General features: G+C 44.0%; 1 protein-coding gene across 5 annotated transcripts in view; it reads left to right on the forward strand.

Annotated features, from left to right (window-relative positions):
* The window catches only part of dnmt3aa (DNA (cytosine-5-)-methyltransferase 3 alpha a), a 78,470-nt gene extending 68,645 nt beyond the window's left edge, over window positions 1–9,825 (forward strand). For 2 of the 5 annotated variants that reach the window (XM_076272865.1, XM_076272870.1), the window contains 9 exons: window positions 1–133; window positions 1,188–1,272; window positions 1,847–1,992; window positions 3,341–3,437; window positions 3,717–3,865; window positions 4,972–5,057; window positions 5,524–5,593; window positions 7,049–7,167; window positions 7,591–9,825. The exon at window positions 1–133 is cut by the window's left edge and continues 51 nt beyond it. In XM_076272865.1, the coding sequence (XP_076128980.1) occupies window positions 1–133; window positions 1,188–1,272; window positions 1,847–1,992; window positions 3,341–3,437; window positions 3,717–3,865; window positions 4,972–5,057; window positions 5,524–5,593; window positions 7,049–7,167; window positions 7,591–7,732 (1,027 nt within the window). In that variant the 3' untranslated portion in view covers window positions 7,733–9,825. The remainder of the gene's footprint in view (window positions 134–1,187; window positions 1,273–1,846; window positions 1,993–3,340; window positions 3,438–3,716; window positions 3,866–4,971; window positions 5,058–5,523; window positions 5,594–7,048; window positions 7,168–7,590) is intronic. The other 3 variants (XM_076272868.1, XM_076272866.1, XM_076272869.1) reach the window with 3 other exon arrangements.
* Window positions 9,826–17,500: the final 7,675 nt, after the last annotated feature.

Raw genomic sequence — 17,500 nt, forward strand, 5'->3', positions numbered from 1 at the left:
AGCGGCGATCAGAGAGGACCCGTGGAACTGCTACATGTGCGGCGAACGCAACGTCTACGGACTGTTGCGTCGCCGCGACGACTGGCCCAGCCGCTTACAACACTTCTTCGCCAACAACCACGACCAGGAATTTGTGAGTCCACTGCAGACCACACACACACACTGTATAACACCACACACACACTCACCACACACACTGTATAGCACCGCAGACACATACCACACACAGTGTATAACACCGTAGACACATACCACACACAGGGCCAGATGTACTTACGCTTTTGCGCCCACTTCAGGCGTATTTCTTTCGCAACGTGCGTGTGAAATCATTGCGAGCACCAGTTTTGCAAGTCTTTGTACTATCAAAGGCAACATTAACTTTCGTTGGCCTTTCGAATGTCTTACTTTCACTTTCACGTCAAACTTTCCTACTTGCTAGATTTGACCAATCTTCCATAGCCTACGTTCACAAGTAGTTTGAGTAGAACTACTGATCTTCATTATCTCCCTGCTTGTTGACATCTTATCATCTATGGTATTATTTCATGATCGCTAAACGTTTGATTCTTTTTAATGTTGTCATCAGTTAACTTCATTCAACTGCGCTTGTAGGCTCTGCCATTCAGTTGTGGACATTCGTAAATTGCGTTTATGGGCGGAGAGAGGCAGAGAAAGGCGCAGTTTACACCAAGGACTGAACGATTGATAAATACAACGGAAACTCTGTCAGCGTTCGCAATCTGCGGTTTGTCCATGACGCTAATAACGTTACGTTTGCAAATGTACGTACATCTGGCCCTCAGTGTAGAAGATGATAACAAAGTCAATGATCAATAGGCCACATTACTGGTTACACATTACTTAAGCCCTCCAGGTGTGAAATGAGTTCAGTGACTTTCAGTAGTTTTTCCTTCCCATAAGTTCCCCTCACATAAGTTTTTTTTTTTTTGTGATCAAATGTTTATTAACAAACTGAAGAATTACAACATTCGCATCACACATCAATCAAATCTTAAAGTCCAGAATTGAATAAACATCAACAGACGACATTCACCCCTCATAGTTGAATAGGACCTAGCTGCGCGTATGCAGTCCTATGTTAGCCCTCCACATTCTTTCTGTCCCTCATCTTCTGTTGTTCTGATTTTCTCCATTTTTTTCTTTCTTTCTGTGTCTGTCGGCCACAGGCACCTCCCAGACTTTACCCTCCAATAGTAGCAGAGAAAAGGAAGCCGATTCGTGTGCTATCTCTGTTTGATGGCATTGCTACAGGTATGTGTGTAATGCACGTTTCCTTTTTAGTAAAGAGCTTCCAGTGTTTGATTGGATAGGCAGTGCTGGATTTGGCCACAAGGGTGCGCTATAGATTGGGAGTTTGTGCTCAAATGTAAATATCACTCACTGTTGTGTGTGCTGGTTTCTTGGCTTGTGTCTCTAGTAGGACTCCCAACTGTAAACAGTGTAGCTTCCAAAATCTTCTAAAAATGTCTTAGTGGGAATTTTCTTTAGACAGGCAGTTATTAAAATTTCATCAGGTTTGGTAGGCCTCAAACACACACACACAGACTTTGTTTTGCTGATGAAGAATGTTGAAAACAAAGTTTGACGCATATCACACTTACATTGAATACCTTTCATTTCATAATAAGTAATTATTTGCATTATGGACATTTCCAGAGAACATTTCATGCGTCTCTGCCCCCATGTTAATCCTTGCAGCTAGAAGGGAATACTAGATTTATGTGAAAACATGTCTTTTAACCCTGTGCGTACATCCATGCCAGCCCTCCTCTGGTTCCCATGGTAGCCACACTTGTCCTTGACCCTTGACCTTTGACCCCCCCAGGCCTAGTGGTGCTGCGTGACCTGGGCATCCAGGTGGAGCGCTATGTGGCCTCGGAGGTGTGCGAGGACTCCATCACCGTGGGCATGGTCCGGCACGAGGGGAAGGTCACGTACGTGGGCGACGTACGCACTGTCCTGCGCAAGCACGTGAGTAGCCCCTGCGGTGCTTTTCTCTCCTCCTCTGTTCCTCTGTGATTCTCTCTTCAATCATGATTTGGGATGGGCATTGTTAAGAAATTATTGATATCCATGCCATCGAGTCTGCTTATCGATGCGATTCCTTATCGATTCCCATATTGATTCCTGTACCATTTGCTGAACACTTATAGGATGGCTTTGAGAGTTGTTGGCTTTGAATGTCTAATTTAAAGTGGTTTTAGAAAATGAATACCAAGTGTGCAATATCAATACAGAAGTTGAATGCTTTAAAATGTTGAATGCTTTAAAATGTCTAAAAAAGTAAACATTTCTAAAACAAAGCTTTGTATTGCAATCACACACTCGGAATCGTTAACGTGTGGACATGTACGATTCCGATGGATCGGAACATTTGGAACCAATTCCCAAGCCTAGTCATGAAGACATGTAAAGGCCAAAGGAAGATATTAAAAAAAGTCTAACAAAATTAAAGGTTGTTTTTGACATGGTACAAATAAGCAAAACTGGTGCTTATGCAGACCATTTTCACCACATAAAGAGACGTTTTGATACTTTCTCTGGAATACCTAATCTATCACTAGTAACACTCCCATGGCTCTGTGTGGACTTCGACCCTTGATCTTTGACCCTCACATATGCACACCTATATGTATATGCATGCGCGGAAGAAGCGCACCTTGCCATGCAGCACTCTTGTGGGAGGCTAAGTAAGGGATAATGTATAGAACGCGCCGGTCATTATCGGGAAAATATGTCCCGATAGATAGGGCGAACCGGACGATAGGGTCTTGCTTCGCTCTGACTGGACTTATTTTCCCGATAATGACTGGTGTTCTATACATTATCCCGCTTATTATACGGCTACTTGCCAAAACGAAAAAAATAAACTCCACGATATGTTTACATTTATTTGTTATCATTTCGGCTTTTGCTGAGAAACAAATAGTTTGCAACACACGCTGAACTTGAATCAAACATTCTTTAGAACACAGCTGATCAAACGTCTGCTTTCACTTTTGATTGAAGTTCCATTGCAAGTGACAGAGCCACTTGCAAAGTGATATGAAAGACATAATTAATCAGAAGCACAAAACCTGTTGCCATTGACAGCGATCATTATATACTGTACTTTGCAGCGGTAATTATAAAGTTTTAACAGACCTCTGAACGTTAGGAAGGCCCATTCATGTGAATGACACTTTCTGCAGCACTCGGAAGAGCTGTGTAATAGTTGCACTTTAATTCATGTGCGGCCTGTTCGTACATGTCATGCCATGTTTGAAGGTGCTCATAGACAGGAGCAAATTATCTCATACATCTGACCCTTTTGTCTCAGATTCAAGAGTGGGGTCCGTTTGACCTGGTGATTGGAGGGAGCCCCTGTAATGACCTCTCCATAGTCAACCCAGCCAGGAAAGGCCTTTATGGTAAGGGTGTGTATCTGGTCATGTGTATATAATGTCTGAGTAACTCGTGCAGAGTTTGGGTACGTGTATGTGTGTGTCTGTTGGGTGTGTGTGTGTGTGTGTGTGTGTGTGTGTGTGTGTGTGTGTGTGTGTGTGTGTGTGTGTGTGTGTGTGTGTGTGAGTGTGTGTGTGTGTGTGTCTGTGTGTGTATGCGTGTGTGTGTATGCGTGTGTGAGTGTGTTTTGTGTATTCATGTGTGTGTATGAGAAGTCATGTGTGCGTTTTGCGTCTTCATATGTGTTTAAGAAGGGACAGGTCGTCTGTTCTTTGAGTTCTACCGGCTGCTGCACGAGGCTCGGCCCAAGCCTGGTGATGACCGGCCGTTCTTCTGGCTCTTTGAGAATGTGGTTGCCATGGGCGTCAGCGACAAGAGAGACATCTCACGCTTCCTCGAGGTAAGCTCTCTCTCTCTCTCTCTCTCTCTCTCTCTCTCTTTCCCTGTCTCTCCCCTTTCTCTCTGTTGAAACAAGAGACCACCGACCGCTGAAGAGGAAAGTAGAAATGTTTGAAATCTTTCTAGAATGACCCCGTTTCAGGCAGACAGTTTACCCATGCATGTGATGAAGCCAGAGCAGCATCTTGACCCCCCCCCCCCACACACACACACACACACACACACACACCTCCCAGATTACAAGGAATCAGCAGTTGCACACACTCACACACACACCTCCCAGATTACAAGGAATCAGCAGTTGCACACACTCACACATACACCTCCCAGATTAGCAGTATGTCACACTGCCATTTTAACTGGTTTTACTGGTGGACATTGGTCCAGCTCACTTGGAGGAGTGGTCAATACCAGTTACAGAGCTGCATACAGAGCTGCAGAGGCAAGGGAGATAATCCCCTGATGTGTTGAAATTGCTTCGGATGTCCAGTATGTATTTAAAGCAGTGACACTGCCCTCTGGGACTTATTTAAATCCACAGTCTTACAATAGGAAGTATTTGATATGAATTCAAGTTAAGTAGTGAGACTGTGTATACATTACAGTAAAGTACTAGGGCTTATTCATCATTAATTTCATCAGAAATCATTCAAACATTATTATACATACGTACACTTTAGATGTCAGGCAAGGGGTGTTGGGAGACTAGGGGTGTCGTCTAAGGATGCTCAGCATGGTGTTCTCATTGTCTGGCCCTCTGGAGATGCATCCACAGGATTTAAATGGACCTGGCTAATTTTAAGATTTGGAACATGATTGATCACCTGAGTATCATCTGATTATCCACTGACCGCATTTGATAACATGCCTGAGCCTAGCTGTGCTCAATTTTCCTCACGGGATCAAAAGAGTATATATACTATACTTACAGTAATCATAATTTAAAAAGTCACTCAGACCTGCCACCTGGTGGCTGCTCTGTACACTGCAGCCACAAATGGCTGGCTATGCAGTCACACTCAATCACTTACTGAACAGCCTTCCATGAAATAGCGCCATGAGGACTATCTGCAGAATCTCATCTGTTGTGTTTCTATCGGTCTGTAGTGTAATCCTGTGATGATCGATGCCAAGGAGGTGTCAGCTGCCCATCGCGCTCGCTATTTCTGGGGCAACTTGCCGGGTATGAAACGGTAAGGATTATTGCATCAGCCTGGAATCATTCTGGAAGTAGGCTGGCACAAGCCTGAGTTTTAGAATGAGAGCCTGTGTTTAGATTGGAGGTCAATGCCAGTAAAAAGACCCCAGAACATAATACCATTTATATTTTCACAGGATTATGATCCCTGGCATCATATTTTACTGTCATATATAGGACATTATGAGCATATCTTAAGCAGTTTAATCCTTCTCTGTCTGATTGTATATAAAACATTTATAAACAGCCCTCTCGTTTTCACCCAGATCAAATGTTCAGCTATGTAATCATATTTTCTCCCTCTCTTTTTGCTTTCTTCTGTTCTATACTTTCCCCTCCATTTTTTCTCTCTATCCCCCTCTCCTCTCTATCTCCCTCCCTCCCTCTCCTCTCTCTCCCTCTCCTCTCTCCCCCTCTCCTCTCTCTCTCTCCCTCTCTCCCATCCTATTTCTTTCCTGCAGACCACTGACTGCTATGGCAAATGATAAGTTGGATCTACAAGACTGCCTGGAGCATGGGCGCACAGCCAAGGTATGTGTACTGTATGTGTGCGTATTTGCGTATGTGCATATATGTGTGTGTGTGTGTGTGTGTGTGTGTGTGAGTGTGTTATGTTGTTCCTCATCCATGCTGGGGGTCTGGAAGTTAATTGGGTGTCTCCAGGCCCCCTGTCACCATGGCAGATGCCCAGCTGGTTCCACATGGTTCCACACAGGCTACACTAGCAAGAATGCCACACTAGTTCTGATCAGATCACTCATATTGCTACTGTATTGTTTAGAATACAACTAGAACACCAACAACAACAGCCTGAAATATCACACTCTGTATCATATTTTCTTTTCTGTATACGTGTGACTACAATGGCCACAGTTTAATGATGCTGAATATGTAATATTTATGATAATGCTCTGATATCATATTCTGATATCTGATACAGTCAGAGGCAGAGGTTTTTGTAACCTGGGTTTAATGAACCAATTATATTTTCCATTGTATAATTTTGTATGTAACATTAAATATTGAATGTTTTCAGACATACAATACATGGTGATTTGCCCCCTAAACATTTTGTTACAAAATACACACACTGTATTGGGCACGTTGGGCATGTTTGTTTTGTCTGAACTTCCAGGAGTCTCCTAGTGACAAACGGCACTTTGGGCATGATGCTAATTAAAGTCCCCTAGCCTGTGTCGGGCTCACCCCTGTCTGTTCTCTGCCAGACACTAGGATATTAGTCTGGGAATTAGTCTAAAAAAAATGTACAGTGTGCCAACCAAGGTGTGTTGAAAGCTACCCTTGGCCCAAACCAGTGCTATGTTTTGGAAAAAATCACCAACTCTGGAAAAGAGTGGAGTCATTTTTTTATTATTATTAAAGGATAATCCAATCTTCACATTTATTTCTGGACTACGCCTATTTTGATATCATTAACCCAGACGTAATCAAATGAAGAGTCTGTCGACCACAACAAATTTAGAGAAATGTGTGGAGAGTTAATGCCAGGCCAACCTCTGGGTAGAATTGATGATGTTCAAACTATTTGGAGGGCCAAAGCAGCTAGCAATTTAGTTAGATACAATTAGCACTCTTCTAGTGTGGCTTTTTTTGGAAATAGAGGCAATGGCGTACTACTAGACTTTCTTATTATCAAAAACTAAAGCTTAGCCACCTTGTATGACTATGCCTGCTAAAGCAGTGTTTTTCAGTGGTTTTCCTATGCCACTGCCTGTTTTGCATTTCATTAGTTTCCACCTTAGCCTTTTTGTGCCTGAGCTCAATTATTTTAAAGCTAGCCAGCAGCATTTTTAAGCTCACTGAAAACACCTACGCTAAGCTATGTTAGCCATTCATGCTAGCTGCTGTGTTGTTGCCAAGGTGCCGAGTCACTGGAGCTCCTGATTGGATGGGAGGGGGGGGGGGGGTTCGGGGCCAACCAGAAGGGGTTGTGTGGCTGATTTGAAAGCTGGGTTTGTGTTGCAGTTCGACAAACTGAGAACCATCACCACTCGGTCTAATTCTATCAAGCAGGGCAAAGATCAGCACTACCCCGTCTTCATGAGCGAGAAGGAGGACATCCTCTGGTGTACTGAGATGGAACGGTAATACGGTGACGTGGGTGGGGGGTCGAGAGGGAGGGATGAGGGGCTGTGTGGGAAGAGGGGGGGGGGGCGTGGGGGATGGGTGGTGTCTGTGGAGGGGGTAGATTTAGGTTTTGTTGAAGGGCTTGTTAGTTTGTGTCCATAGAGGGGCATTTAGATTTGTGTGTGTCCGTTTCTGTATTCCTGTGGTGTGCGTAAATGTGTGTGTGTGCAAGCATGTGGAAGGATTTAGTCGGGTGTACTTCTGGGTGTTAGTATGTACAAAAGGTTGTGATGCTAGCAGTGATGTCTTTGTGTCTATGTGTGTGTTTGTGTGTGTGTGTGTGTGTGTGTGTGTGTGTGTGTGTAAGAGAGTGTGTGTCTGAAAATGTTGCTGGTGCTGGCATACCTCATGCTTGTGTGCTGTGCTCTTGCGACCCACAGGGTGTTTGGCTTCCCTGTGCACTACACGGACGTGTCCAACATGAGTCGGTTGGCCAGGCAGAGGCTGCTGGGAAGGTCCTGGAGTGTACCCGTCATAAGGCACCTGTTCGCTCCGCTAAAGGACTACTATGCTTGTGTTTAGGCAATGTCCTACCCTGCTCCGCCTCTCAAAGGGTCTGACCCCGCCCTCTTCTACTTACAGCCCGGCTATGACCCCGTCCCTTTGGTCTGAGATCTTGTAGATCCGCCTCCTCCTGTTTCTCTCATCTCTCCAGAGGTGCTATCTAAGGACAACTTTAACCAATCAAAAAGAAAATAATGCCTGAATTTTTTTTGTCTTTTAAAAAAAAGAAATACGCTGATGTTGTCACATCATTTTACTCTGTATTGAGTTTTACTTCTCTATGTATGTCTTTTTTTCAGTTTGTTTTCATGGTCTTGAAGATTTTGTTTTGTTTTGTGTAAACTGGTTTGCATGTCTGAGCTGTACAAACAAGGCTTCCCCGCTCAACAGTACTGACACAGAGAGAGGCACGTGAGAAATAGGTGTACCGTGAATCTTGTGTGTGTGCATGTGTGTGCGTGTGTGTGTGTGTGTGTGTGTGTGTGTGTGTGTGTGTGTGTGTGTGTGTGTGTGTGTGTGTGTTTGTCTGTCTGTCTGTCTGTGTCTGTGTGTGTCTGTGTATACTGTATGTATGTGGTTACAGAAACAAGTCTTCGTCAATTTGGAGCACAAACTGAAGGACATTTAGACAATTTGGAGGGAGGACAACATTCCTTTTTTCCCACCCTCCACTCACACACACACACACACACATGCTTAGAAACGCTTACACACACACACACATGCTTACACACACATTCATTCACACACACACACACACACACACACACACGCTCACACACACACACACACATACACATACTCTCTCTCTCTATCTCTCTGTCTCTCACACACACACACGCTCACACACACACACACGCACACATACTCTCTCACAGACACACACACACACACACACACACTCTTACACAGACATCACTTTACATCACCATACTGTGGGGAAACCAGTAAAGGCAGTACTCTCCCCTCTCTGTGTTGAGTTCTTGTGAAGGGAACCCGTGTGTCTGATGAACACACACACACCTTGTCGCCTGTCAGCTGACACACACAACACTGTTTACAGGTCATACACACTTAACCGAGGTACGCGTTCACTACTACTGCTGGTTACAGAACCACTTGATGGGTGACCAAAATGGTGCTCTCCACCTCCCTCTTTCTCTCTCTCTCCCCCCCTCCCTCTCTCTCTCCCTCCCTCTCTCTCTCCTTATTCTCTTTCTCTCAACAATCAATCTGTATCTGCCTCTCCGTCAGTTCCCTTCTGTCCTGCCCCCTGTCAATCTCAGTTAGACACACACTTACTCATGAAGCCTTACTGCTGGGAAACACAGGTACACTTACACACAGACACACGCACACACACATGTACACACACACGCGCACACACACACACACACACACACACACACTGTATGACACTCAGAGTCCAGCCAGTGTGTGAGCTCTGAGTTTTGCTGTGTCAGCTCTAACGGTGCAACCCAGAGAGCAGGGGCCACCTGCTAATATGGTGCCCCCTATTGGCCACCCTCTGTATCTAACCGCAATCAAGGACTGTCAAGAGCTTCTATCTCATTCTCTCTGTGTCTCTGGCTTGTCGCGAATGCTGTGGGCCGCTTCAGGTCTTTCCCCCGGGCTGTAGGGGGCAGCAGCACAACCCCACAGCATCTCTTCCCCTTTGTTCTTCCCTCAGTCCCCAAACTACCACATACAAAAAAAGAAAGAATCTATCTTTATAGATTTCTTTACAGATCTTGAGCAGATCTAAACCCTGTCACCAGCTGGCATAATTTCTACTGTAACAGAATAACCAAGCAACGGTTCTGTCCTTTTTACTGTAAACTACTCTCAGATACTGGAGTCTTTACTGTACTTGTAACTGGTGCTTACGCATATGTGTGTGTGAATGTGTGTATGCGTGTGTGTGTGTGTGTGGTTATGTGCACTGTGTGGTTTAGGAACAGGCATGTGGACAGGTGCTGTTTAATTTTTTTTTTTTTTTTTTTTGGTTCTGCTGATTTCAAACAGTCTCAGATTCCATAACCACCACCTCCCTAACTACTCATTTCCTACCTTCATAAAGACACATGCACACACACACACACACACACACATGCTCACACAAAAAAATATATAGACAAACATACTTACCTACATTTTTAGACACAAGTGTATTGTATACAGAATTTGTCCTATGTCAGGTGCAGACACAGCATGGGCCATTCTGGCTGAGCCTGGTCCTTCTGCTGCCAGGGATTCTGAGAAGGCGACCCTCTCCATGGTGCCATCAATATTTTGGGGTCACCTGGTGCTCCCAGAATTCCCTGCCCTTTGTTTTCCTCTTAAGGCTTCTTGGGTTGTGGCGTATATCTCATGGGTGCTTTGTGTTCTATCTACGGGCCGTCCAACCAGGCCAACACTATTTAGACTGTGCATGTGGTATTACTGTTCGAATTGATAGGGACGTACAGAATGCGTGTCACCCAGGTGTTACGGTGCTCCAGTCTAGTGTACTGTCTTGTGTGAGGATGCAACACCTCCCCATCCCAGTGTAAGAGCAGAGGCCTCTACACTGAACCCTTTGACTCTCCCCAACCCAAAAGTCGTACCCCACACCCTTTCCTCTGTCATACTCTGGTTCAACTCAAAACATACTTGGGATGTCACTCAGTTATGTTAAATGACATTGAATTATCCACAAAGGAAGATATGAATACATACCTGTTTGCGCGTACACACACACACACACACTTTACACCCTCTCAGTGCTGAAGAAAATTGACATCCATACGCATTCAGCATTAATGAATAAGGACATTAATTAAATACTGAGTAATTGTACATAGATATGTTTGCCTCTTTGCTGTTTTTTTTTTAAAATCATTGTTGTTTCAATATATTTTGTGTGCTAGCGATCGAACTTTTTGAGTTGTACAAATGTGATTCTTTGCTGATATACAGTATAATCATGTTAGTGAAACTGTTGGCTGGGTGGGTAGAGGGGGAGGAGGCTTCTGTGTCAATAAGCTACAGAGTAGTTGTGATTGGGGAAGGGGGAGGGGACCACGCCCACTTTGTATTTATGAACTGTGTGGATAACGTGATTGGCAGGCAGGTGTTAAGTGTGAAAGATCTAACCAATAACCTGACAGCTTTAAAGAAGGTGGAGCTTCTGTGCAGTGCTCTGCCAGAGGTGGGTTTTTCCGGAAAGATATCCTTGAGTAGAGGGGGCTAAAAAAGTTTCAAAAAGGTGCTAAACAATTTTATCTGAAAGAGTAAGAAAAATATATTGTTAGGAATTTTAAAAATCGTCTTGACAAATGACTGTTTTTAAGTTGTCGTAGTAAAGGAAAAAAGCACTATTGTTTTACTCTTTTATGAATATATTAAAAAAGCATTTTAACTTTGTATTTGATAAAAATGTAAAGAAAAAGCATACAAAAAGAATAAAAATGGACAGATTCATGTTTTAGCCTAGACATTGCTGTAGTGTGTGCCTATCTGTGGGAACCTTATATATTTATGCTGGACGTTAGACATCATCCTGGCAGTAATGTGCACTGTTCCATACTCGCTTCATCCCCACCAGAAAAACTACAGTTCCCAACATTCCTTGCCGTAAAACATGTTTTGTATGCTGGCTTTAGTTAATATCCAACTATAATGGGGTTTTGTTTTGTTGTTGTTTTTTAAAAGATAACTATTATAATTGTTGCCTTGATATTTATTGAGCACAGCCATGTTCATCTCCCATACTCTACTTCACACCCCACCCCACCCTTCTCTCTCTCCCTCTCTCTCTCTCTCTCTCTCTCTCTTTCTCCCTCTCCTCTCATCCTCACACATCTCCCTTTTTCACCTTGCTCTTGTCCTCCCTTCTCCACTCTCTCCCTCCTTCCCTCTGCCCTCTATTGGCCAGGTTTATCGCACACTTCCACCTGTGCAAACCGAACTCCAGGTCTTCCCTGAGTGTCAAATCGTTGAATTTGAAAACTGTTCCGTGTGTCGCCACAAACAGCAATCAAAGCATCTTCAGGTTTAAGGTTGAAAAACAACTCAGGTGTTCTTTATAAGCATCACTATTCTGTTGCTTTAGTGAAGTCATCGCCATCATCACTGTGCTAATAAACCTGGCCTACAACCGCCTCCTCCGACCCTCCCTCCTACTGACCCTTATACCTCCCTTGCCCCTACCACTCAACCCCCACCTCTCCTCCACTGTCTGTGTCTCACTGTGGCTGTAGGTCCGTTGTGTTTTCAGTAACATAGCTCTCTGTGATTTATACTCCTTTGTGAGGTCGGTGCGTAACAGGAAGTGTAGCAGTCAGAGTCCCGCCCCTCCGTGGCATCAGCTTCCTGTCGGCTTGCAGGGCAGCCAACAGCTACAGAAGGACTCCTTTCTTATGTACTTGTGCTGGAAAACACTTGAATTAAATGTCATGTTTTTGTGCAAAAAAAATTCACCCGATTCTAATCCTTGTCTTTCTTGGCTGTCTGAGTCTACGTGCCCATGTTGTCTATAGGCTTACTTTTACTCAAAGAGTTGACTTCCTTCAAATCAAAATCTAAACCTGCCTTTCACATTGGAAAGACAGCCCTTGTTTTAAGTTTTCATTTTAATTAAGATGTAATGCTTGTTGAAACTATAGTTGAAATGTATTGGTTGTCAATTGTCCATTTCTATGTCGCCAAGGTTTGGTTTTTACCCCATTTTTGAATAGATTCTCAGTGGCTTTTTTCCATCTTTTCTTTACCTCATCGCTGGCCTTTGCCAATATAGGGACATACCATGGCCTGTATGATTTATAGCAAGCTACAATAAATGTGGATGTTGTGGGTGAACTGTGGACAATATTATGCCTACTGCAGTTTAGGTAAAATACTGTAGGTTGGGTGAGGGGGAGGATGGTTTAGGTGCCATGTTAAGTCTTTGTAAACCAAAAATAAATGTGTGTTTTGAGTTCACATCACAGAAAAGGGTGTCATTAACCACTAAAAAAGATACACCTAAGCTATGAAGGCATGGTAAATTCTCTGGAAAGGCAAAAACTTTGAACATGAAGCTCGTCTGTTGTAGCCTAAAGCGCTCCGCACATATACTCCGACATGTGTTTTGTAAGCGGCACTCAATAAAATCCATTGTGTATCAAATGCGTGTCAATTAAAAGTTTTAGCGCCTTTGTGCGTGACTTCAACTATTCACTAAAACATCTTATCCTAAATAACACAACTCTTTAGACAGTATCAGCTAATTTGTGATGTCACCTGTATAAAGTGCTCAGGCAGAAGGGACATATGGCTCATGACCTTTTTGGAGGCTGTCTACCGGTTGTGGCTAGATGGGATACAGCTAAGAACGGAAGTCACGTAACAGATAGTGAAAATCTCCATAGAAATAAACAGTATCAGGACAGGAAGTAACCTAACCCTAACCCTTAGCTGTATCCCTTCTAGCCACCACCCTGTCTACCTGCTCACTCAACTCTTAAGGGGAGGGGTTAAACTAAATGAGGAAATCATTACATCATCAATATACCCTTTTAGGGCCACCTCCAAAAAACACTGAAAATGATGATGTTCTGTTTATGGGCTAACTCCACATTAACAGCCTTTAAACAGGAGTAGTTTTCAGAGGCTGTCTATGTCATTTTGAAAGGCTGCTGTCTAGGAAAGAAATTAAGGTGGAATGTTTCTTTGAATTAGCATGGTAAGGGGATACAATTATATACAACATTAAAGAAAAAAAATGAAAGATCAGAGAAGTCAGTGTCACTGTTACGAATGACTGCATAGTGTATTTGAAATAAATAATGACCCTTTGAGATTTAAGTCAGAGGCTTTCATGCACTCCAGGCGTGGCGGCCATTTCCAACTCGGCTCCCTCAGGATTCCACATTACCTTGTCCCGCCTTTTAGCCTCGACGTGTGATTGGTAGGCAGTAGTACGTAACCAGTTCTATGCCCCTTCTTCATTGGTTGGTTTTTCTGTCGATCTATCTGTCTAAACCCGCGCGTGGCTCCGCGGCTCGGCCGCGCGGAGCATCTGCAACTTGTGCTTTGGCAGCTGTCATCGCTTCGCGCTGAGGGTAAGGTGGTGTTTAACGTGGCAGGAAAATAAGCATTTGGATATAATTCCAAAAAGGTATGTAGACTGATTTAATATTAATATAAACAGTAGTATTGCTAAAATGTATTTGTTGCCTTTTAAATAATTATTTAATAGAAAATACATTTATTTCTATTGTATAACGAACAGCGGTGGATGTGGCTTCTTGGACTTCATGTTCTCCTTTGCACTTTGGAGCGCGGAATATGCTTATAGACGAGACTCTTTATATTGACAACAAACGTTAGTAATGTGCCTATTGTAACATGTTCAATAAGCACTCTGTGCATTTTTGAATGATCAATGGATCGTCCAGGGAGCGAAATGCCACTCGGAATGGCAGGATGATTAACCGTGTGATTGCGTGTGTGCAGAATTCAACTACTGTAGCTATATGAGAGCTTTTCTGCCAAAGGTAGCCTATTCCTTCTGAAGACGTGTTATGGAGGGGGGGGGGGGGGTGTTGACACGCTCGGAATGGTTTATTCAGGTCTCTCAGGTTGTCAGTACAAAATGTGTCTCTGTAATGTCCGAATGTGTAATGTCCAAATCATGTGTGCCTTTTGATGGCGATTGCCCGACTAAAATCAATACAAAGTTGGCTAGAGAATTGAACATTTTCTGAGGATTTGTGTTTGTTTTAGGCTTGGTTTGCTAAATGATACAATCCTTTAAAATACTTTTACAGAATTAAATGGTCGAGATGTAGAGTCTTGGATATGAATTGTGCAGCGTGTGTCTTGCAAAAATCATTGTGTACCATTATGTTAGAGATTTGTGAAGAGCTAAGCTTACGTGGAGGCATCGATGGCCCCTCACTGGAAGTAGTGCTCTCTCTTTCCGCTAATAGGCTACATTAACATCAACAGCACCTGCGTTACTGAGGTACGCTACCGCATGAAAGTAAGGGGAACTATAATGAACTATAGAAACAGAGGGCTGTGCTTACAGTAGCCTATGTGGTGAGCAGTAATATAGAATGCTTGGTGGAAATCACTGGATTTCAGCATTTTAGTGTGTCTGTGTGCGGGAAACGGGCAGAGAGAGAGAAAGAGAGGGACGCAGACGCGTTGGTGACATTTGACTCACTTTTTGGCGTACGGCCTATTAGTTTTTGCGGTTCACGGTTTTCGGTTCACGTGCCTTATGTGCGTAATAGTGCAGTGATGCGGGCGGGCCCCGAGCTCATTGGGATGTGTATGCTTCGGAGAAACGAGTTCATTTGCACCTTTGAAGCGAACAGGAGTGAATCAGATGGAGACCCCGGACCCCTGGGGACGCCCAGCCTGGACGCCGACCCATTAGCGGCGTCTGCCCATCCTAGCGCCCATCCTAGCGGTGTGCTCTCGGGCGCGAATAAGGGCACTGCTCTTCGGTGACAGCTAGGGAGCAGCTGACTCATCTTCCCCCGAGGAGCTGTCAATGTGGGCCCGGTTGCTAGCCGAGGAAGGGCCGGCAGCTGCTCTCTGTTGTCTCCATGCATTTGCAGGATGCATGGGTATGCGCGCACGCTCCAAGCGATGTAGTCTTCATGACATCAGGGTGTTCCTCACCCACTTCAGACCATTTAAATGTCTTAGCATAGGTCTATGTATGTATGTACATTATGTATGTATGTCTAAATGTGTGTGTGTGTGTGTGTGTGTGTGTGTGTGTGTGTGTGTGGATTGGCATCACTGCATGTGTGGGGGAGGTGGTAATTGTGGGTATGGCAGGAGTGTGTGTTTGTAGTTTATTACTGAAACGCAACGTATCACAGTTGACCCACTTGCATGCAAGGCCAGTGAAGCATTAAGCACGCTGTTCATAAAGAGGTTTATATTTAGAAAGAGAATGCTCATGTAGTAGAAATATGGAATTTGTGTGTGTGTGTGAGTGTGTGTGTGTGTGTGTGTGCGTGTGTGTGGTGTCAGTCTTATGCTCAGAATGGGTATGAGTCAAGTATCTCATGCCTGGAGTAGGCCCAGAGTTTGACATTGCTAAAACCTATTCAATATTAATTGCAGCACTGCAGCCTAATCCGTTCTCTCTCTCTCTCTCTCTCTCTCTCTCTCTCTCTCTCTCTCTCTCTCTCTCTCTCTCTCTCTCTCTCTCTCTCTCTCTGTCTCTCTTTCTCTTCCCGGTCTCCTTCGCGTGCTTATTTTCTCTCCTGCCTTGATTTTAGTTGCTCTCTTTCTAGCTACTTTATCTAGCTCAACGTACAACTTTATTTTGAAAAGCCGATATGACAACAGATCATAACGATCACTCGGGCTTGAAGGCAGGCTGTGTGTCAGCTGCTTGCGGTTTCTAGCTTTAACAGCTGGTCTCGGGTGAGTGAGAATTCCAGGCTTGTGTGTTGTCTTTTAAACATTGATACAGGACACACACACACACACATAGACACACATGTTCATGCACAGGCGTAGAACAAGGAAACAGACTCACCATTCATAGCATTTATTGTAACATTTATAGCTATTCATTTCCCTTCTTATGTGTCACTTCTTTACTCCATTTTCTCTCTCTCTCTCTCTCACACACACACACACACACACACACACACACACACACACACACACACACACACACAGCATATTGGATTTATTTGTGGGTGTGGTTGGAAAGAGCTTGTATGGGAATGTTCAGAAGGACTGTATGTTTTGGATGTTATGACAAACTGTTCTGCTTCCGTCTTGGTGTGTGCTTCTGCTCCACTATGTGTGTGTGTGTGTGTGTGTGTGTGTGTGTGTGTGTGTGTGTGTGTGTATTCTGTGTGATATTGTTCTAGGCCACAGGTTTGGATCAGATTGAACGGAAAATAGTTATTTGATCCCATAAATATCTGGTGTGGAAGCGTGGCTTAGTCTCTCTCTCTCTCTCCCTCTTGCTCTCTCTCTCTCTCTCTCTCTCTCTCTGTGTATTCATCTGTTCAAGCATGTCATCTGTTGTTGTTAAGCCCCATTCCATTAATAATGGTGAGTCTGTGTCATCCGTGTTTGGTTGGAAACTGAACATGAGTGAGTGGACAAAATTAGGTCAGGCCAATTTTTCTCCCCTTTCCCCCTTCTTCTCCTGCCTCTTTGCCTTTAAAAGCCATTCCTCCTGGAGCCGGAAACAGTCTAGCCCTTTGAAGCTCATTTCATGATTTCTGCTGAGTCAGCACAACCAGCATCACATCTGATATGTGCAAATGTGACACGTGTGAGGACCTCCACCTTCATCTGACTACATCTTTTGCTGACACAGCAAGAACTCTGGTTAAGGGATGGCGAATTGGCGATGGACCCTTTTTGGCCTGTGTGGGCCTCTGTAGTTGTAATGACTGGGTTTGGATTTGGGTTAGAGTTAATGTGCAGTTCCCTCTTACTGCAGCCATATGCGGCTGATGCTTGATTTAGAACCACATGGTGGAGGTTGTGTCCCCTGTGAGTGTGACCACATTGTATTCTTTCCGACCCATGCCTGTGTGTGAACCATTGGCTGGCTGGAGGTCAAAGGGAAACAAACAAGGCCTCTGATTGGCTGATTGAGCCAACGGTGTGGTTAAGTCGTTATGACTTGTGCATCGTTGTAAACAATCACAGATGGACCCAGAGATACATTATTGTTGTTGTTGACATCATTATTAAGTGTAAGTCATCGCATTCCCTAACTGGTGAAAAAAGACCTGTCTCTCTGCTAATATCTAGGAAGTGAACTTG

Source organism: Alosa pseudoharengus, unplaced genomic scaffold (genome assembly GCF_046254945.1).
Source record: "Alosa pseudoharengus isolate Yale_2024_CS ecotype anadromous, Long Island Sound unplaced genomic scaffold, YU_APseudo_1.1 YU_APseudo_1.1_scf_7, whole genome shotgun sequence".
Lineage (NCBI taxonomy): Eukaryota > Metazoa > Chordata > Actinopteri > Clupeiformes > Clupeidae > Alosa > Alosa pseudoharengus.